Consider the following 23,363-nt stretch of genomic DNA (forward strand, 5'->3'; position numbering starts at 1 on the left):
CTCTGAATCCATGTGAAGTACTGAGCAGTGTAGCTCTGAATCCATGTGAAGTACTGAGCAGTGTAGCTCTGAATCCATGTGAAGTACTGAGCAGTGTAGCTCTGAATCCATGTGAAGTACTGAGCAGTGTAGCTCTGAATCCATGTGACGTACTGAGCAGTGTAGCTCTGAATCCATGTGAAGTACTGAGCAGTGTAGTTCTGAATCCATGTGAAGTACTGAGCAGTGTAGCTCTGAATCCATGTGATGTACTGAGCTGTGTAGCTCTGAATCCTTGTGATGTACTGTGCATTGTAGCTCTGAATCCTTGTGATGTACTGAGCAGTGTAGCTCTGAATCCGTGTGATGTACTGAGCAGTGTAGCTCTGAATCCGTGTGATGTACTGAGCATCCCCCCCTCAGCCCCCCAATTTCACTTCCAAAATACATTATTACCCTATGTGAGCTTGACTCCCTTTTTCTTTTACTGTGGGCTACAGGTACAAACGGCTGAGTACAGGGAACAATAGCTACACTGCATATATGAAGAATAGACAGGCTGGTTCATTACCGAGCAGCGATTACAGGGAGCCATGGTGTGAGCTCATCAGAATGGTTACCGATTATCCAATCCGTGTCTGGAAATAAGTAATTATCACTTGGCGTAATTGCAGATTCCTGGGGAAAATAATAAAAAAAAAGAAGAAAAAAAAAAAAATAAAATAACTATCACCTTATTCCAGCATATTCTACAGCATTGTACATTGTAGCAGGTTAAAAAAAAAATAAAATAAAAAAAAATATATATATATATTATCTACTAAGGGATGTTAGAAAAGAAGGGAATTTTGTTTACTTACCGTAAATTCCTTTTCTTCTAGCTCCAATTGGGAGACCCAGACAATTGGGTGTATAGCTACTGCCTCCGGAGGCCACACAAAGCATTACACTTAAAAGTGTAAGGCCCCTCCCCTTCTGCCTATACACCCCCCGTGGGATCACGGGCTCCTCAGTTTTAGTGCAAAAGCAAGAAGGAGGAAAGCCAATAACTGGTTTAAGAACAAATTCAATCCGAAGAAACATCGGAGAACCGAAAACCATTCAACATGAACAACATGTGTACCCGAAAAAACAAAAATCCCTAAGAAAACAGGGCGGGTGCTGGGTCTCCCAATTGGAGCTAGAAGAAAAGGAATTTACGGTAAGTAAACAAAATTCCCTTCTTCTTTGTCGCTCCTAATTGGGAGACCCAGACAATTGGGACGTCCAAAAGCAGTCCCTGGGTGGGTAAAATAACCCCTCGTGATAGGACCGTAAAACAGCCCTTTCCTACAGGTGGGCAGCCGCCGCCTGAAGGACTTGTCTACCTAGGCTGGCGTCCGCCGAAGCGTAGGTATGCACCTGATAGTGTTTGGTAAAAGTGTGCAGACTCGACCAGGTAGCCGCCTGGCACACCTGCTGAGCCGTAGCCTGGTGCCGTAATGCCCAGGACGCACCCACGGCTCTGGTAGAATGGGCCTTCAGCCCTGAGGGAACCGGAAGCCCAGCAGAGCGGTAGGCTTCAAGAATTGGTTCCTTGATCCACCGAGCCAGGGTGGATTTGGAAGCCTGTGACCCTTTACGCTGACCAGCGACAAGGACAAAGAGTGCATCCGAGCGGCGCAGGGGCGCCGTGCGGGAAATGTAGATTCTGAGTGCTCTCACCAGATCCAACAAATGCAAATCCTTTTCACATTGATGAACTGGATGAGGACACAAAGAAGGCAAGGAGATATCCTGATTGAGATGAAAGGGGGATACCACTTTAGGGAGAAACTCCGGAATCGGGCGCAGAACCACCTTGTCCTGGTGAATCACCAGGAAGGGAGATTTGCATGACAGCGCTGCTAGCTCGGACACTCTCCGAAGAGACGTGACCGCTACTAGGAAAGCCACTTTCTGTGAAAGGCGAGAAAGGGAAACATCCCTCATAAGCTCGAAAGGCGGCTTCTGAAGAGCAATTAGAACCCTGTTCAGATCCCAGGGCTCTAACGGCCGCTTGTAAGGAGGGACGATATGACAAACCCCTTGCAGGAACGTGCGTACCTGAGGAAGTCGTGCTAGGCGCTTCTGAAAAAATACAGATAGCGCTGAGACTTGTCCCTTGAGGGAGCTGAGCGACAAACCTTTTTCCAAACCGGATTGCAGGAAAGAAAGAAAAGTAGGCAATGCAAATGGCCAGGGAGAAACTCCCTGAGCAGAGCACCAAGATAAGAATATTTTCCACGTCCTGTGGTATATCTTGGCGGAGGTTGGTTTTCTAGCCTGTCTCATGGTGGCAATGACCTCTTGAGATAATCCTGAAGACGCTAGGATCCAGGACTCAATGGCCACACAGTCAGGTTCAGGGCCGCAGAATTCTGATGGAAAAACGGCCCTTGAGACAGCAAGTCTGGTCGGTCTGGAAGTGCCCACGGTTGGCCTACCGCGAGGTGCCACAGATCCGGGTACCACGACCTCCTTGGCCAGTCTGGAGCGACGAGGATGGCGCGGCGGCAGTCGGACCTGATCTTGCGCAGCACTCTGGGCAACAGTGCCAGAGGTGGAAACACATAAGGAAGCCGGAACTGCGACCAATCTTGAACTAAGGCGTCTGCCGCCAGAGCTCGGTGATCGTGAGACCGTGCCATGAAAGCCGGGACCTTGTTGTTGTGCCGGGACGCCATTAGGTCGACGTCCGGCATCCCCCAGCGGCGACAGATCTCCTGAAACACGTCCGGGTGAAGAGACCATTCCCCTGCGTCCATACCCTGGCGACTGAGGAAGTCTGCTTCCCAGTTGTCCACGCCTGGGATGTGAACTGCGGATATGGTGGAAGCCGTGTCTTCCACCCACGTCAGAATCCGCCGGACTTCCTGGAAGGCTTGCCGACTGCGTGTTCCTCCTTGGTGGTTGATGTATGCCACCGCTGTGGAGTTGTCCGACTGAATTCGGATTTGCTTGCCTTCCAGCCACTGCTGGAAGGCTTGTAGGGCAAGATACACTGCCCTGATCTCCAGAACATTGATCTGAAGGGTGGACTCTTGCTGAGTCCACGTACCTTGAGCCCTGTGGTGGAGAAAGACTGCTCCCCACCCTGACAGACTCGCATCTGTCGTGACCACCGCCCAGGATGGGGGTAGGAAGGATTTCCCTTTCGACAATGAGGTGGGAAGCAGCCACCATCGAAGAGAATCCTTGGCCGCCTGAGAAAGGGAGACGTTCCTGTCGAGGGACTTCGACTTCCCGTCCGATTGGCGGAGAATGTCCCATTGCAGAGGACGCAGATGAAACTGCGCGAAAGGGACTGCCTCCATTGCTGCAACCATCTTCCCTAGGAAGTGCATGAGGCGTCTCAAGGGGTGTGACTGGCCTTGAAGGAGAGATTGCACCCCTGTCTGTAGTGAACGCTGTTTGACAAGCGGAAGCTTCACTATCGCTGAGAGAGTATGAAACTCCATGCCAAGATATGTTAGCGACTGGGTCGGGGTTAGATTTGACTTGGAAAAGTTGATGATCCACCCGAAACCCTGGAGAGTCTCCAGCGCAACGTTTAGGCTGTGTTGGCATGCCTCTTGAGAAGGCGCCTTGACAAGCAGATCGTCTAAGTAAGGGATCACAGAGTGTCCCTGAGAGTGCAGGACTGCAACTACTGCTGCCATGACCTTGGTGAAGACCCGTGGGGCTGTCGCCAGACCAAAAGGCAGGGCTACGAACTGAAGGTGTTCGTTTCCTATAACGAAGCGTAGAAAACGCTGATGCTCTGGAGCAATCGGTACGTGGAGATAAGCATCCTTGATGTCTATTGATGCTAGGAAATCTCCTTGAGACATTGCGGCGATGACGGAGCGGAGGGATTCCATCCGGAACCGTCTGGTTTTCACGTGCTTGTTGAGAAGTTTTAGGTCCAGAACGGGACGGAAAGACCCATCCTTTTTTGGTACCACAAACAAATTGGAGTAAAAACCGTGACCTTGCTCTTGAAGAGGAACAGGGATCACCACTCCTTCTGCCTTTAGAGTGCACACCGCCTGCAGAAGAGCATCGGCTCGGTCGGGAGGCGGAGACGTTCTGAAGAATCGAGTTGGAGGACGAGAACTGAACTCTATCCTGTACCCGTGGGACAGAATGTCTCTCACCCAACGGTCTTGGACCTGTGGCAGCCCAATGTCGCCAAAGCGGGAGAGCCTGCCACCGACCGAGGATGCGGAGAGAGGAGGCCGAAAGTCATGAGGAAGCCGCTTTGGTAGCGGGTCTTCCGGCTGTCTTTTTTGGGCGTGACTGAGCCCGCCAAGAATCTGAGCTCCTCTGATCCTTTTGAGTCCTTTTGGACGAGGAGAATTGGGACCTGCCCGAGCCTCGAAAGGACCGAAACCCCGACTGTCCCCTCCTCTGTTGGGGTTTGTTTTGTCTGGGCTGAGGTAAGGATGAATCCTTACCCTTGGACTGTTTAATGATTTCATCCAAACGCTCACCAAACAGTCGGTCACCAGAAAATGGCAAACTGGTTAAGCACTTTTTGGAAGCAGAATCTGCTTTCTATTCCCTTAACCACAAGGCTCTGCGTAAAACCACGGAGTTGGCGGACGCCACTGCCGTACGGCTCGTAGAGTCCAGAACCGCATTAATCGCGTAAGACGCAAATGCAGACATTTGAGAGGTTAAGGATGCCACCTGCGGAACAGACCTTCGCACAAAGCTTGAAAAACTGAGGAGCCCGTGATCCCACGGGGGGTGTATAGGCAGAAGGGGAGGGGCCTTACACTTTTAAGTGTAATGCTTTGTGTGGCCTCCGGAGGCAGTAGCTATACACCCAATTGTCTGGGTCTCCCAATTAGGAGCGACAAAGAAACACAAAAAGCAATAATCCAATTTGTTGGAGGAGGCAGCACTCCCACATAGTGTAAATGCTGTTTTTTTATTTATTTATTTTTTTACACGGAAATTCTGCTGCATGTAACAGTTTGACCAAAGGGGATGTGATGAAAAAAAACCAAACTTCACCCCCATATATACACACACATATACATATATAGATCAATCACATATACACATATGTACACACACACACACACACACACACACACACACACACAGAGTGTATATTTACACACACACACACACACACACACACACACACACACACATATATATATATTATATATATACACTGTGCTTATAAAAATAACACAGAAAAGGCATCAAACGTGCAAAACAAAAAAAAATGCATAAAAACAACCCCTTGCAATTGAAAAATGAAATAAATAACAATAAAGTCACAAGGATGCAATACTTTGTAGACAGACTATTGAATATTATGGCGTGGACACCGGTGGAGAAAAAAAAAAATCTGCATTTCTGCAAGTAGGAACATGACTTAAAATTGCAAAAAAAAAACAAAAAAAAACACAACAATATCACAAAGCAAACAAATATAATTGAAGGTTCGCCGCTCCATTCATTCTCTATGGGGCTGCCAGAAAAAGCCAAGCGCAGGGCAGCACTCAGCAGCCCCATAGGCAATGAATGGAGATGCAGTCCAGCAATTGCAGTGCCGCTCCATACTAGCAGTGATAAAAGTGCCGCGTTCTACTGATAAGTGCAACTCTCAGCAGTCAGACCCAGCTGATCAATAAGTTATCACCTATGCTGGGGATAACTAGTTTTCACTAGACAAACCCTTTAACCCCTCGGCCTGTTTTCACTTTCCTAAGGCTAGGTTCCCATTTCCGTTGTTTTGCATCAGTCACATGCGTTGCTTGACGCTTGTGACTGATGCGTTGTACAACGGATGACAAGAATTAGAATTCATTGTCGGACTCCGTTGTAAAAGAGAGAACAATCAGCTGATCGGTCACAGGTGCCCGCCGCCGGGTGATCAGCTGATCGCTCACAGGTGCCCGCCGCCGGGTGATCAGCCGATCGCTCACAGGTGCCGGCCGCCGGGTGATCAGCCGATCGCTCACAGGTGCCGGCCGCCGGGTGATCAGCTGATCATTAGGCCGCCGACAATGTGTGCGGGGGTCGGAGTGCGGGGTGGGTGGAGCAGAGTGGGGCCATGGCGCTGAGGACGTCAGTGCCGGTGACTGCATGGCTTGGGACAGGTGAGTGTGTGTGCGTGTGTACATGGAGGAGTGCGGGAGGGGGCGAGGCCGAGCGGGGAAGTGTCGGGCTCCCTGCACACGTAGCCAGGATAAATATCGGGTAACTAAGCAAGGTACTTTGCTTAGTTACCCGATATTTACATTGGCTACGTGTGCAGGGAGCCAGAGAGAGCATGCGTAGCGAAATCCTACGGATTGCGCTGCTCAAAAAACGTTACAAGCTGCGTTCCACGAATGATCAGTCGGGCGGAGGATGCAACGCGGCATCAGTCACAATCCGCCGCTCATAGAAGTCTATGGGAACAACGGAATCCGCCAAACGGATTCCGTTGTTTAACAGAGCCGTGGATTGTGACAGATAGAAATTGACGGAAATGTGAACCTAGCCTAACCAGGTCAATTTTTACAATTCTGATCAGTGTCACTTTATGACAGAGGTGGGTAAACCTTGTTTCTGCCAGGGGCCATTCAAAAATTTCTTGCAACCTTCGGGGGCCGCATAAAATGTTCAGCTTGAAAATTCTGCTGCTCTTATCTGGTCAAACAATTAAGTCCCCCCTACTATGGTGGCTGGAGCTGCTGCTCTTTGGTGAAGGTGTGATGTTTGGGGATATTGATCACGTGACTTCTCACAGCTGCTTTTCCAGGTTTATGTCGGCTTGGGGGCACAGACATCACAGGAGGGGCATAGAGGCACAGACATCACAGGAGGGGCATGGGGGCACAGACAACACAGGAGGGCCATGGGGGCCCAGACAACACAGGAGGGCCATGGGGGCCCAGACAACACAGGAGGGCCATGGGGGGCACAGACAACACAGGAGGGCCATGGGGGGCACAGACAACACAGGAGGGCCATGGGGGGCACAGACAACACAGGAGGGCCATGGGGGGCACAGACAACACAGGAGGGCCATGGGGGGCACAGACAACACAGGAGGGCCATGGGGGCACAGACATCACAGGAGAGGCACGGGAGCACAGACATCACAGGAGGGGCATGGGGGCACAGACATCACAGGAGGGGCATGGGGGCACAGACATCACAGGAGGGGCATGGGGGCACAGACATCACAGGAGGGGCATGGGGGCACAGACATCACAGGAGGGGCATGGGGGCACAGACATCACAGGAGGGGCATGGGGGCACAGACATCACAGGAGAGGCATGGGGGCACAGACATCACAGGAGAGGCATGGGGGCACAGACATCACAGGAGAGGCATGGGGGCACAGACATCACAGGAGGGGCATAGAGGCACAGACATCACAGGAGGGGCATAGAGGCACAGACATCACAGGAGGGGCATGGGGGCACAGACAACACAGGAGGGCCATGGGGGCACAGACAACACAGGAGGGCCATGGGGGCACAGACAACACAGGAGGGGCATGGGGGCATAGACATGACAAGAGACATCACTGAGGGGCACAGATATCACTGGAGGGGTATACATCCCTGGGAGGCATAGACAGCATAGACATGGCTCCGGGGCACGGACATCCCCTGGGGGGGCACTGATAGCGCTGCAGGGCACGGACATCCCTAGGAACGGGGCACAGACAGCGCTGCGGGGCACAGACAGACTTGCGGTGATCGAAGCTTGCTGTCGCCTGACCATATTCCCTGTAGTTATAAACATAAGCAGGCTCTAACAACTGCCTGTATACTAGGAGTATGTATAGCCTTATGTACAGATATTTGCCACAGGTAAAAAAAAAAAAAAAAAATTACGTTCAGAAAGAGAAAAAAAAATGCACCTTTAGTAAATATTAGTCCCAAGTCATTAAATATGTGTATATTTGGTATCGTCCAGACGGTTGCAGTCTGTTCTGTAAAGTTATAGCCTCATGTATAATAAAGCTAATGTATAAGTACCAAAAAGTGGCACTTATTACATGTCCTGAAAAACACAAAAAAAAAATCCTCAAAGACCCAGAAAACAAAGAGGAAGCATCAGAAAGAGACTGCTCTGATCCGAAGGACTAAAATTTACCTGTCGCTCAAGGGGTTAATTGGATTTTTCCTTGAAAGCAAATATCCAATAGAATAATACAGTGTTTTGTGTGTAAGAGAGGTGGGCATTTTCTCATGCGTTGGCAAATGTGAAGGTCCCCAGCCATCGTGTGCCGGCTCCTCTTGGCATTTCTCCCCGTTGGAGAATAATAACCCACCCAGCGGCCGCCACCGTCATCCCCCGGGGTCACCGCTAATTGCTGAATTTAACAGTAAAAGGATTTGAAGAGGTAAATGTAATGGATGTAATCGCTCTCGCTGGAGATGAACGTCACTAATCTACGGGGAGGCAGGTTTTGGAGAATAAATTAAAAAAAAAAAAAAAAAAGTTGCACTCTTCTAAGCAATAAAAGCCGAAATAGAAAGCAGCCCCATCTACACACACAATCGCCAGTTTCTGGAACCCTATCCTGGCATGCACCGCGGCACTGTCAGTTAGTCACAGTCAGTTCAAACGGCGTCACCGCAGCTTCCGGGTACGTACTGTGCGTGCGCAAGTAGCGTCACCACTCTGACCACACACGCAATGCATATACACTGAACACACGAACACATATGTCTTTACACAGACACACACACAGCTGTATACTCACCTGTCCCCAGCGATGCGGTCTCCGGCACTGATGTCCCCAGTGCTGCTCCTGGTTCCAGCTCCTCACGGCACTGAATATTCAATGAGTGTAATGAGCGGTGGTCAGGAGCGGGAGGCAGCAGAGACGGAGACAGCATCGCTGGAGAGAGGTAACGAGAGAGAGAGTGAAAGAGAGTGAGAGAATACATACACACACACACACACACACACGACACATACATACAGCGTGCAACCATATATACACACATATACACAGACGACACGTACACAAAGCGTACAACCATATACACACACACACACACACACACACACATATACACAGACACGTACACACAGCATACAACCATATACACAGACGACACGTACACACAGCATACAACTATATATACACACACAGCGTATAGCCATATACACACACGACACGTACTTACAGCATACAGCCACATACACACACACAGAATACACGTACACACAGCATACAACCATATACACAGACGACACGTACACACAGCATACAACTATATATACACACACAGCGTATAGCCATATACACACACGACACGTACTTACAGCATACAGCCACATACACACACACAGAATACACGTACACACAGCGTACAGCCATATATACACAGACAACACATACGCACAGCATACAGCCAAATATACACACATATACACCGACATGTACACACAGCGTACAGCTATATATATACACACACACACACACACACACACACACACACAGCTATATACACACACAGATATATATATATATATATATACATACACACAGACAACACGTACACACAGCACAGCTCAAGAAACAACACCAGATACCAATATACAGCACACAACAAGGAAGAGACAGTGCACAGGGGTGAAAGAAGTCAAATGATGCAACACATACAATACACAAATGCAGAGGGATGACATACAACAGATATGTTGGAAAGCGCACACAGTGTGACCTGTCCACTGCTCCTGTCACACCACTAAGCATAGACAGCTGTTCATTTCACTTCACTCCTGATTTGATAGCTTTGGGCCTATTTCTAGTCTGGTATATAACATCCCTGTGTCTGGTGTTGGATGGAGCATATACTACTTACCTCCAAAACTGTTTCTGGCCCGTACATATCCCAGATTTTTCTTTTGCGGACATCTATGCCTCGGCCGGGGTGCTATTTTTGTGCACATAAAAAATGAACACAATTATTACAATTATATTCATGGCACTTTTTATATCGTGTTACTTCTTGGTTTTTGGTTTTTTTTTTGCTATCATTCTTGTGTTTGGAACATTGACAGTCTTGTGATGGGGACTTAAGAGTGAAATATTGTAAGCTAACTTCTCCTATAAAGCAGATCCGTCATCAAATTTCCAAAACTGGCATACGTTATTAAATAGACCTCTTAGACCTTGACAGCTCCTCAGTGTCCCTCCTCCCTGCTGCTGCAAAATTGTCACATGCCTAGCCTTAATGACAGTTCCTCAATGTCTTTCCTCCCTGCTACTGTTGAATCTCCATCCACAAAACCTTATCCCTTATTGATAGCTACTCAGTGTCCCTCCTCCTTGCTGCAGACTTTCCACATGCCTGACATTATTGACAGCGTCATCAGTTTCCCTCCTCCTTGCTGCTGCATATAATCTCCACCTTCCTAGTGTTATTGGCAGCCCCTCTGTTAAATCACAACTCTCTCAGTGTCCCTCTTCCCTTCTGCACAATCTCCACCTGCCTAATTTTATTTACAGCTCCACAGTGTCCTGCCTGATGCAAAATCTCGACCAACCTAGCCTAATTGAAAGCGTCTGTGTCCCTCCTCCCTGCTGCAGACTTTCCACCTGCCTAGACTTATTGACAGCGACTCAAGGTCCCTCCTTGCTGCCGCAGAAACTCCACCTGACTAGTCTTATAGACCGCTCCTAAATGTCCCTTTTCCATTCAGTGACAACATCTCCACTTGTCTAACCGTATTGACAGCTCTTCAGTGCCCCTCCTCCCTGCTGCTGCACATTTTTCACCTGCCTGTTATTGACAGCTCCTCAGTGCCCCTCCTCCCTTGCTGCTGCACATTTTTCACCTGCCTGTTATTGACAGCTCCTCAGTGTCCCTCCTCCCTGCTGCTGCACATTTTTCACCTGCCTGTTGTTATTGACAGCTCCTCAGTGTCCCTCCTCCTGCACATTTTTCACCTGCCTGTTATTGACAGCTCCTCAGTGCCCCTCCTCCCTGCTGCTGCACATTTTTCACCTGCCTAATGTTATTGACAGCTCCTCAGTGTTCCTCCTGATGCAAAATCTCCACCAACCTACCCTGATTGACAGATTCTGTTTCCCTCCTCCCTGTTGCAGACTTTCCACCTGCCTAGCATTATTGACAGCGACTCAGTATCCCTCCTTGCTGCTGCAGAAACTTGACCTGCCTAGCCTTATTGACTACTTACTGACAACTCCTGAGTGTCCCTCATCCATTCTGCGCCAAAATCTCCACTCGCCTAACCTTATTCACAATTCCTCAGTGTCCCTCCTCCCTGCTGCTGCTAAGATCACACACTTCTCAGTACAAGCTGCAGCCGACAAGAGGGTGAGATTAAATACACGTGGGCTCCTGGGCTCGCTCAAAATAATTGGATTTATAAAACACTAATTTTTACATCAGGATTATGAATTAAAGATGAGTGAACACATTTGTATAGACCCGATCCAGCAACCTCATCGGTGTTCCAAGGCCAGCAGACAGGAGCCTTGTTAGATCCCTCCTACCTGCTGGCATCGACGACATCTCATTGTGATTAGCCAGCCCGGTGTGACGTCCTTGTAACAATGTGAAGTCAATTTAATGGGAGTAAGGGATGTCGGCAGGTAGGAGGCAGCTCACCGGGCTCCCAACCGACGGCCACGAAATACTGATTCAGTCGATGGACCAGGGTTCTGTGAATCAATGCGCTCATCTATTACGGTATACAACTTGGATTTTGAAAGTATCTATACCATACTCATTAGATCTAATATGCAGTTCGTGTTGCAAAATCTGGTAATAGTTCTGCTTTGCTGACTATGAACATCTTTGACATGAGAAAAAAATATTTTTACATCTGTCAGATAATAAAATAGGCTAAATTTCAGTCTACAATCATCATTCCTTCATTCTCAGACCTCCTGATACACAGTTTATGCAAGTTTCAAATTTTTCTCTTGTGGGAGTGTCCCTCCCAGTAACATAGGCTGGAGGTGAGCTCTGTGTGTCCCTCCCAGTAACATAGGCTGGAGGTGAGCTCTGTGTGTCCCTCCCAGTAATATAGGCTGGTGGTGAGCTCTGTGTGTCCCTCCCAGTAATATAGACTGGTGGTGAGCTCTGTGTGTCCCTCCCAGTAACATAGGCTGGAGGTGAGCTCTGTGTGTCCCTCCCAGTAACATAGGCTGGAGGTGAGATCTGTCTGCCCCTCCCAGTAATATAGGCTGGATGTGAGCTCAGTGTGTCCCTCCCAGTAACATAGGCTGGAGGTGAGCTCTGTGTGTCCCTCCCAGTAATATAGGCTGGAGGTGAGCTCTGTATGTCCCTCTCAGTAATATAGGCTGGAGGTGAGCTCTGTGTTTCCCTCCCAGTAATGTAGGCTGGAGGTGAGCTCAGTGTGTCCCTCCCAGTAATATAGGCTGGAGGTGAGCTCAGTGTGTCCCTCCCAGTAACAGGCTGGAGGTGAGCTCAGTGTGTCCCTCCCAGTAATATAGGCTGGAGGTGAGCTCTGTGTGTCCCTCCCAGTAATATAGGCTGGAGGTGAGCTCAGTGTGTCCCTCCCAGTAATATAGGCTGGAGGTGAGCTTTGTGTGTCGCTCCCAGTAATATAGGCTGGATGTAAGCGCTGTGTGTCCCTCCCAGTAATGTAGGCTGGATGTGAGCTCTGTGTGTCCCTGCCAGTAATATAGGCTGGAGGTGAGCTCTGTGTGTATCCAGAGTACTGCTAACTGCATTGCTCGTATCAGCACAGCTTCTATCCTGCCCTTGTACATTTTTCTCCTCCTTCCACTCCAGATCTGTGTACAACCCTCCATCCTGCTATCTCTAACACAGAGAAGGGAAGTGGACAGCAGACAGAGCCTCAGAACCAGGAGCTTGGACAGATTTGTATAATTTTTGCAGATCGCTCAGCTGGATAAAGGACGTACTCACTTTGCAGTGGCAAAATTGTAAAAAAAAAAATAAATAAAAATGTAAAGACTCGAAGAATAACACGAGTACTGGTTAACTCCCAAATGCTGCAAAAAAAACTTAAAAAATGGGGTCAACCCTTCACAAATCACCTTTACTAATACAAAGATAAAACCATTTACAATAAAAGGCAAAAAATGGTGATAAGACCTGACTACTATCTTCAGAATCATGAAAAATAACAATAAATCACATATATTTACCCCTTCATTGCTTAAAATATGCACCAAGAGCCCATTCCCACATCCCAGGTCAACAAAGGATTGCTTCTCAGTAAGTTGCTTTTCTGATCGTTCTTCCTCCCAAAGAACCTAAAATCAGCAAATCACAAATAAACAAACAAAAGGCAGTAAAAAAAATCCTTAATAGAAGAAGTAAACAATTGTCATATTTTCATAACCACAACCCCTTTGAGGAGAGTTTCATAGGAATATCGTAGGTAAATCTTAGGCTGTGGTCACACGTTGCAGATTTGTCGCATCTTTCTGTGCAGATTTGTCTTATAGCAGTGGCTAATGGATTATTTTCTTCAGTTTAGGTTTCTTTCCCTCTGTGGAAGTATTTTTTAATATATAAAAGTATACCACTAAAGTGAGTACACCCCTTACATTATTATATCTTTTCATTGGGCAACACTGAAGATGTGAGCCTGTGATACAATGTACAGTGTCAGTGTGCAGCTTGTAGAAAAGGGTACATTTGGTGTCCTCTAAATAACTCAACACACAGCCATTAATGTCTAAAAAAATGGCAACAAAAGTGAGTATATCCTAAAGAAAAATGGACACATTGTGCCCAATTAGCAGTTTTCCCTCCCCGCTGTCATGTAACTCATTAGTGTTACATGGTGTGAAGTGTGAATGGAGGGCCGGTGTGTTACATTTGGTGTTATCTCTCACACACTCTCCCATACTGGTCACTGGAAGATCATCATGGCTCCTCATGGCAAAGAATTCTCTGAGGATCTGAAAACAAGAATTGTAGCTCTACATAAAGATAGCCGAGGCTATAAGAAGATTGCCAGCACGCTGAGACTGAGCTGCAGCACGGTGGCCAAGACCATAAGACAGTATAACAAGACAGGTTCCATTCAGAACAGGCCTCACCACTGTCCACCACAAAAGTTGATTACAAGTGCTTAGAGTCATATTCAGAGATTGTCTTTTCAAAATACACGTATGAGTGCTGGCAGCATTACTGCATAGATTACAGGGGCGGACGGTTCGACTGTCAGTACTCGGACCATACGCCGCACACTGCATCACATTGGTCCGCATGGCTATTATCCCAGAAGGAAGCCTCTTCTAAAGATGATGCACAAGAAATCAAAACAGTCTACTGAAAACAAATACACTAAGGGCGGTGTCACACGCTACGATATATCAGGTGATATGTCGTCGGGGGTCATGGATTCCGTGACGCACATCCGGCATCGTTAGACATATCGTAGCGTGTGACAGCTACGAACGACTGAACGAGCAAAAATACTCACCTTATCGTTGCTCGCTGACACGTCATTCATTTTAAAAATGTCGGTCCTCCTTCTGTTCTCCGGTTGTTCATCGTTCCCGAGGCAGCACACATCGCTCCGTGTGACACCCCGGGAACGACGAACACAGCTTACCTGCGGCCGCCAGCAATGAGGAAGGAAGGAAGTGGGCGGGATGTTACGTCCCGCTCATCTCCGCCCCTCCGCTTCTATTGGGCGGCTGCTGTGTGACGTTGCTGTGACGCCGAACGTCCCTCCCCCTTCAGGAAGAATATGTTCGCCGCCCACAGCGACGTCGTCCGGGAGGTAAGTACGTGTGACAGGGGGTTAACGACTTTGTGCGACACGGGCAACGAATTGCCCGTGACGCACAAACGACGGGGGCGGGTGCGATCGCACTATATATCGTCCCGTGTGACGCCGGCCTAAGGACATGGATAACTGGAAGCATCATGTAGTCTGATGAGACCAAGATAAACTTATTTGGCTCAGATGGGGTCAAGTGTGTGTGTGGCAGCAACCAGTGATGAGGAGGACAAAGACAAGCGTGTCAAGCCTACAGTCAGGCATGGTGGTGGGAGTGTCATCGTTTGGGGCTGCATGAGTGCTGTCGGCTGTGGGGAGCTACAGTTCATTGAGGGAACTATGAAAGCAGAAGCAGAACATGATCCCATCCTTGTGGACCTGGGCCGCAGGACAGTATTCCAACATGATAATGACCCCAAACACAGCAAGACAACTACTGTCTTGCTAAACAAACTGAGGGTAAACTGAGGGTAAAGGTGCTGGACTGGCTTAGCACCTCCATACATAAACCATATTGATCATCCTCATACTGAAGGTGGGGAATCGCAAGATCTCTAACATCCACCAGCTCTGTGATGTCATCAAGGAGGATGGAAGAGGATCTAGCGGCTCCTGTGAAGCTCTAGTGACCTCCATGCCCAAGAGAGTTAAGTCAGTGCTTGAAAATAATGGTGGGCACACAAAATATTGACACTTTGGGCACAATATGGCAATTTTCACTTAGGGGTGTACTCACTTTTGTTGTTAGAGGTTGAAACATTAATGGCTGTGTGTTGAGTTAGAGGGCACCACATTTACACTGTTATACAAGCTGCACACTGACACTGTACATTGTATCACAGGGTCAGCTCTTCAGTGTTGTCCCATGAAATAATATAATAATTTACAAAAATGTGAGGGCTGTACTCACTTTTGTGATCTACTGTTTCTATTGACACCTAGTGGTGGGTGAAGATACTTCTCTTCAATATATAGTCCTTTCCCCCTAGTGGTGGCTGAAATATATATAATATAATATAATATAATATATATATAAATATATATATATTATTTTTTTATTTTTTTTTAAGGGGAATCCGTTAGCAGCTATATAATCTGAGAGCCGCATAACAGAGGAGGAGAGCCAGGTTCCAGGGATGTATCACTTACTTGGCTGCTTGGTGTAGTTTTCATAGATGATACATAAATTGTACATGTAGCAGAGCCAAGTCTGATAATCTCTGTAAAGCGCTGTGGAATACGTTGGTGCAATATATAAGCAATGAATAAATAATACTGTGTGGCAAATTCCCGTCTACACCACTGACTGGCAGCTTCCAGTGTACACTGAGCAATGCAAGGAAGCTGCCAATCAGTGGTGGAGGCGGGGTTACACAGGTTAGCCCAACTGCTTGCGAGATCTAGTCAAGCAGTGATAATGTCCTGCTGATAAAATATTGAGTGTATTGAAACTACAAAACACAGCCTAATAAGTGACAAATCTCTGGAATCAGGGTTTCATGTCCTACATTATGCTACTTTCAGAATAAATAACAAAAACCTTATAACAGATTCCCTTTAGGGTACATGCCCACGATCAGGGTTCACATAGTTTTGGACGCAGCATGCTTCAGCTAGGTCAAAAACGCTGCATTGTACAGTACAAGCACAGTGGATGGGATTTCTAGAAATCTACTGCCCACTGTGCGTGTGCAGCCCGCAACGTACACTGACCTGTGGTGCGACTTTCCGAGCTGCAAGCATGTCAATTGTTTGCTGCAAAGTCGCAAGCGTTCAGCGCAGGGAGAAAAGAAGAGAGACCACAACTGTTGTGGGCACGAGCAGCTGCGGTTTCCTGTGGAGGAGACTCACGACCCCGCATGTCAGGCCCGCTGTGTCTAGGATGCAGCGGGTCCTGATCATGGGCACGTGCCCTAAAAGAGGACCTTTCACCACATTTTTCATGTTGAACTGGACACACAATGTAATAGTGGATGCAGGGTGCGATCTAAAGTATTTGGTACCTAATTGGTTAACTTTGAGCCCAAGTAGGTGTCAGATATCTTGTTTCCCCAAAAATGAGACCTACCCCGAAAATAAGTCGTAGTGTAGTTTTTATTGGGGTATATACTTCTCCCTGTATGAGTTGCCAAATCATCAGCAGGCAGTAACACAGCAGAAAAGAAAGAAGGGAATTTTGTTTACTTACCGTAAATTCCTTTTCTTCTAGCTCCAATTGGGAGACCCAGACAATTGGGTGTATAGCTATTGCCTCTGGAGGCCACACAAAGTATTACACTTAAAAGTGTAAGGCCCCTCCCCTTCTGGCTATACACCCCCAGTGGGATCACTGGCTCACCAGTTTTAGTGCCAAAGCAAGAAGGAGGAAAGCCAATAACTGGTTTAAAGACCAATTCAATCCGAGGAAACATCGGAGAACTGAACCATACCACATGAACAACATGTGTACCCGAAAAAACAGAAAAACCCCGAGAAAACAGGGCGGGTGCTGGGTCTCCCAATTGGAGCTAGAAGAAAAGGAATTTACGGTAAGTAAACAAAATTCCCTTCTTCTTTGTCGCTCCATTGGGAGACCCAGACAATTGGGATGTCCAAAAGCAATCCCTGGGTGGGTAAAAGAATACCTCATGATAGGGCCGTCAAACGGCCCTCTCCTACAGGTGGCCAACCGCCGCCTGAATGACTTATCTACCTAGGCTGGCGTCTGCCGAAGCGTAGGTATGCATCTGATAATGCTTGGTAAAAGTAAGTAGACTCGACCAGGTGGGTGCCTGACACACCTGCTGAGCCGTAGCCTGGTGCCGTAATGCCCAGGATGCACCCACGGCTCTGGTAGAATGGGCCTTCGGCCTTGAGAGAACCAGAAGCCCAGTAGAACTGTAGGTTTCAAGAATTGGTTCCTCGAGCCCCCGAGCAAGGGTGGATCTGGAAGCTTGCGACTGTTTACGCCGACCAGCGACAAGGACAAAGAGTGCATCCGGGTGGCGCAGGAGCGCCATGCGGGAAGTAGAACCTGAGTGCTCTCACCAGAACCAACAGATTGCAAATCTTTCTGAAATTGATGGACTGGACGAGGACACAAAGAAGGTGAGGTGATATCCTGATTGATATGAAAATGGGATACCACCTTAGGGAGAAATTCCGGAACCGGACGCAGAACTACCCTGTCCTGGTGAAGGACCAGGAAGGGAGTTTGTATGAGAGCGTTGCTAGCTCGGAAACTCTCCTAAGAGACGAGACCGTTACTAGAAGGCCACTTCCCGTGAAAAACGGGAAGGGAGACATCCTTCAAAGGCTCGAAAGGCGGCATCTGGAGAGCAATTAGAACCTTGTTCAGATCTCAGGGCTCTAACGGCCGCTTGTACGGAGTGCTGAGAAGACAAACTCCCCGTAGGAACGTGCGTACCTGAGGAAGTCGTCGTTTCTGAAAAAATACAGATAGCGCTGAGACTTGTCCCTAAAGGGAACTGAGCGACAACCCATTTTCCTACCTAGATTGCAGGAAGGAAGGAAACATAGACGATGCAACCGGCCAGGGAGAAACACCCTGCGCCGAGCACCGAGATAAGAACATCTTCCACGTCCTGTGGTCAATCTTGGCGGACGTTGGTATGCTAGCCTGTCTCATGGTGGCAACCACGTCCTGAGGTAATCCTGACGACACTAGGTTCCAGGACTCAATGCCACACCATCCGGTTGAGGGCCGTAGAATTCAAATGGAAGAATGGCCCTTGAGACAGCCAGTCTGATTGGTCTGGTAGTGCCCCCGGTTAGCCTACCGTGAGGCACCACAGAACCGAGTACCACAACATCCTCGGCCAATTTGTAGCGACGAGGATGGCGCGGCCGCAGTCGGTCTTGATCTAGCGCAGTACTCTGGGCAACAATGCCAGAGGTGGCACCTAAGGTAGCTGGAACTGCGACCAATGCTGAACTAAGGCGTTTGCCGCCAGAGCTCGATGATTGTGAAACCGTGCCATGAAGCTGGCACATTGTTGTTGTGCCGTGACGCCATTAGATCGACGTCCGGCCTCTGTCAGCGGCGCCAGATCTCCTGAAACCCGTCCGGGTGAGGAGACCATACTCTTTCGGCCACACCTCAGCGACTTAGGAAGTCAGCTTCCTAGTTTCCACACTTGGGATGTGAATTGTGGATATGGTGGATGCCGTGTCTTCCACCCACATCAGAACCTGCCGGACTTCCTGGAAGGCTTGCCGGTTGCGCGTTCTTCCTTGGTGGTTGATGTATGCCACCGCTGTGGAGCTGTCCGACTGAAGTCGGATATGCTTGCTTTCCAGCCGCTGTTGGAAGGATTGTAGGGCAAGATACACTGCTCTGTGTTCAAGAACATTGATCTGAAGAGTGGACTCTTGCTGAGTCCACGTACCCTGAGCGCTGTAGTGGAGAAAAACTGCTCCCCACCCTGATAGACTCGCGTCTGTCGTAACTATCGCCCAGGACGGGGATAGGAAGGACCTTCTTTTTGACCAAGAGGTGAGAAGAAGCCACCACCGTAGAGATTCCTTGGCCGCCTGAGAAAGAACGACGACTCTGTTGAGGGACGTCGACTCCTCGTCCCATTGGCGGAGAATGTCCCATTGTAGTGGACGCAGTAAAACTGCGCGAAAGGAACTGCCTCCATTGCTACCATCTTACGTAGGAAGTGCATGAGGCGTCTCAATGTGTGCGACTGGTTCTTAAAGAAGAGCTTGCAGCCCGTAGTGAATGCTGTTTGTCTAGCGGCAGCTTCACTATCGCTGAGAGAGTAAGAAACTCTATGCCTAGATATGTTATCGATAGGGTCGGGGTCGGATCTGACTTTAAAAAGTTGATGATCCACCCAAAACTCTAGAGAGTCTCCAGCGCAACGTTCGGGCAGTGTTGGCATGTTTCCTAAGAGAGTGCCTTGACAAGTAGATCGTCTAAATACGGGACCACAGAGTGACCCTGAGAGTGCAGGACTGTGACTACTGCTGCCCTGACCTTGGCGAAGACCAGTTGGACTGTCGCTAGCCGGAAGGTAGAGCTACGAACAGAGGGTGTTCGTCTCCTATAACGAAGCGTAGAAACGCTAGTGCTCTGGATCAATCGGCACGTGTGGATAAGCATCCTTGATGCCTAATGATGCTAGGAAATATCCTTGGGACCTTGAGGCGATGACATGGCGGAGGGATTCCATCCGGAACCGCCTGGTGTCCACGAGCTTGCTGAGCATTTTTAGATCCAGAACGGGACGGAACGGCCCGTTGTTATAGGTACCGCAAAGAATTTGGGGTAAAAACCGTGACCTTGTTCCTGAAGAGGAACGGGGGTCATCACTCTTTCTGCCTATAGAGTGCACCCTGTTTGCAGAAGAGCAGCGGCCCGGCCGGGAGGTGGAGAAATTCTGAAGAATCGAGTTGGAGGACGAGAAGTGAGCTCTATCCTGTACCCGTGAGACAGAATGTCTCACACTCAATGGTCATTGACCTATGGCAGCTAAATATCGCCAAGGCGGGAGAGCCTGCTACCGACCGAGGCCGCAAGTCATGAGGAAGCCGCCTTGGAAGCGGGTTTTCAGACTGTCGCTTTTTTGGGCGAGACTGAGCCCGCTAAGAATCTTAGCTCCTCTGATCCTTTTGAGTCCACATTGGACGAGGAAAAATGGGACCTGCCCGAGCCTCGAAAAGGCCGAAAACCCCGACTGCCTCTTGCTCTGTTGGGGTTTGTTGTGTCCGGGCTGAGGAAAGGATGAATCCTTACCCCTGGACTGTTTGATGGTTACATCCAACGCTCACCAAACAGTCGGTCAGCAGAAAAAGGCAACTGGTTAGGCAACCTTTTTTGGAAGCAGAATCTGCCTTCCATTCACTTAACGAGCAGACCAGGCTCTGCTTAAAAACACGGAGTAGCGGAGGCTACCGCCGCACGGTTCGCAGAGTCCAGGACAACCTGAATCGCGTAAGAAACAAATGCAGACATTTGAGAGGTTAAGGATGCCACCTGCGGCACAGATGTACGTGTAACCGTGTCAATCTGTGTAAGACAAGCTGAAATAGCTTGGAGTGCCCCAAGGGAGAGAATGCCGGAGCCAACGGTGCGCCGACAGCCTCATAGATGGCTTTCGACCAGAGATCCATCTGTCTGTCAGTGGCATCTTTGAGTTTGCAGTTCCATCTCCCACTGCAACTATGGATCTAGCTACAAGCCTGGAGATTGGAGGATGCCGCTCGGGACATTGGGTCCAGTCCTTGACCAAGTCAGGGGACAGGGATAACGTGTATCCTAATCCGTTTGGAGAAGCGCATATCTGGATAAGCGTGGTGTTCCTGGACTGCCTCTCTGAAGGCAGAGTGGTCCAGAAAAATACGTGAAGCTGACTCCTCCACTGGAGGAGCTGTGAGAAATAACCCACATTCTATAGATGGACGCTATAAGATTATTTACTATGGCGTCACAATCAGGTGTATCCAGATTGAGAGCGGTCTCAGGATCGAATCCTGAGCCGCTACTTCCGCCTCATTACACAGCGAGTCCTTCTGTTAGGACCCTGATGAAACCGAGGCCGCTCATAGCGAGCCCACTTAGGCTGTCTGGGACTGACGTCCGAGCAGAGCCGTGACTCTGGGATGCGTGTGACATTCCCGGAGCTGTTAGTTATTCACACTGAGGGGGGCCATGGATCAATGATTCAACAGTGCCCATATTGTGAGAGACATGTCCGGACTGCTAGGCTTCTAGTATCATAGCCATAGTCTCAGAAAAACTGTCAGTAAATACTGCAGACACCGTCCTCATCCCCTGGCCATTAGTGCATACAATGGGAGTCTATGTACCTGCCGGCCGTATAGCCGTACATGCTGTACCAGCTGTATAGAAAAACATGTGGTTCTGCACCTTTGTTTTACACAGAGAATATGCTGATAACTCCTCCGCATAATCCAGGAGGGTATATACAACGTGCGACCAAACAGTGCAATGTATATAGTACAAGCATATCTATAAGTGCACTTCTGCACTAGTGGGGTTAGCACCACAGGTGCTGCTTAACGCCTGTTACAGCGATTGTGTGACTACCAGAATGCCAGGGTCTTCCACACTTGTCTCTGTATCGTACAGAAACTGACACTAATGGCTGCCGGTGTCCTTGTAGAGAAGGAAGCCGTGGGCGTGCCTGAGAAAGTGCGGGAATCCGGATTCACAGTGCACACAGTGAGAGGGGTGGAGTATGCAAAACATACTCCAGCTCTCATCTCTGCTCTATGCAGCGTCACGCCCCTACCCTGACTGTCAGGGCTGTGGGCGGTAACGAAGGGAGACTAGGCCCAGAAGCCGGGGACTCGAGTTAACAGCGCGGCCGCCGTAAAAGCGCTGAAGTCCCCGGCGCACCACAAGTGCCAGCCGCGCCGCAGTTCCAGCGGCCGGCGCGACTGATTCATAGAAGTGGCCAGCGTCCCGCCCCTCTCCTGACTGGCAGGTCTGGGGGCGGGAACGAACGGAAGCAGGCCGCAAAAGCCGGGGACTCTAGTTATCAGCGCGGCCGCCGTAAAAGCGCGGGCCGCGCTGAAGTCCCCGGCGCACCACAAGTGCCAGCCGCGCCGCTGCCAGCGGCCGGCGCGACCGATTCCTGGAAGTGGCCAGCGTCCCGCCCCTCTCCTGACTGGCAGGTCTGGGGGCGGGAACGAACGGAAGCAGGCCGCAAAAGCCGGGGACTCTAGTTATCAGCGCGGCCGCCGTAAAAGCGCAGGCCGCGCTGAAGTCCCCGGCGCACTACAAGTGCCAGCCGCGCCGCAGTCCCAGCGGCCGGCGCGACCAATTCCCATAAGTGAGCCTGCTTCAGCAAAGCTGAATGAGGCCATGGCACAGGCGCCGCAGCGCTGATGTCCCCCGGCGCACTACAACACCCAGCATGCTGCGGTGTGAGCGCCAAATGCACGGGGACACAGAGTACCTTGAGGAAGCAGGGCCATGTCCCTGATGTACTCCGCTCCATCCAGCATCTTCTCCAGGGGCTGTAGATGGAGCACGGTCTCAGTGCCTGGAGACCGGTAAATCCCACTTCACCCAGAGCCCTGTAAAAAGGGATGGGGAAGGAATCAGCATGTGGGCTCCTGCCGCCGTACCCGCAATGGGTACCTCAACCTTACAAACACCTCCGACATACAGTGGGGTGAGAAGGGAGCATGCTGGGGACACTATATGTGTCCTCTTTTCTTCCATCCGACATAGTCAGCAGCTGCTGCTGACTAAAAAGTGGAGCTATGCGTGGATGTGTTGCCTCCTTCGCACAAAGCACAAAACTGGTGAGCCAGTGATCCCACTGGGGGTGTATAGCCAGAAGGGGAGGGGCCTTACACTTTTAAGTGTAATACTTTGTGTGGCCTCCAGAGGCAATAGCTATACACCCAATTGTCTGGGTCTCCCAATGGAGCGACAAAGAAAGTCCCCCACTCCCCCTCCTCCAATTGCTTGCTTTTAAGGAAGGGAGCCGATAGGGGGGGGTTAGTAATGTGACATCTAAATTCAGCTGCGCCGACCCTTCTACCACAGGGACTTTATCTGAAAGTGTAAGTCATCTGAGCTCTAATCTCCCAGCACTTTCTAATTACGTAGGAGGTTAGCCCAGGAGACCAGAGTTGTATGCTTACTTCTCACACACCTAAT

The 23,363-nt window shown here is 49.4% G+C and overlaps 1 protein-coding gene across 1 annotated transcript in view; it reads right to left on the bottom strand.

Moving 5' to 3' along the window:
* TRMT44 (tRNA methyltransferase 44 homolog) overlaps nt 1-23,363 on the bottom strand; it is a 73,272-nt gene that overhangs the window by 21,977 nt on the left and 27,932 nt on the right. The window contains exons 5-7 of the mRNA XM_075346847.1: nt 13,128-13,235; nt 9,823-9,894; nt 551-657 (exon numbers count right to left, since the gene is read on the bottom strand). Of these exons, the coding sequence (XP_075202962.1) occupies nt 551-657; nt 9,823-9,894; nt 13,128-13,235 (287 nt within the window). The remainder of the gene's footprint in view (nt 1-550; nt 658-9,822; nt 9,895-13,127; nt 13,236-23,363) is intronic.

Source organism: Anomaloglossus baeobatrachus, chromosome 1 (assembly GCF_048569485.1).
Source record: "Anomaloglossus baeobatrachus isolate aAnoBae1 chromosome 1, aAnoBae1.hap1, whole genome shotgun sequence".
Classification (NCBI taxonomy): domain Eukaryota; kingdom Metazoa; phylum Chordata; class Amphibia; order Anura; family Aromobatidae; genus Anomaloglossus; species Anomaloglossus baeobatrachus.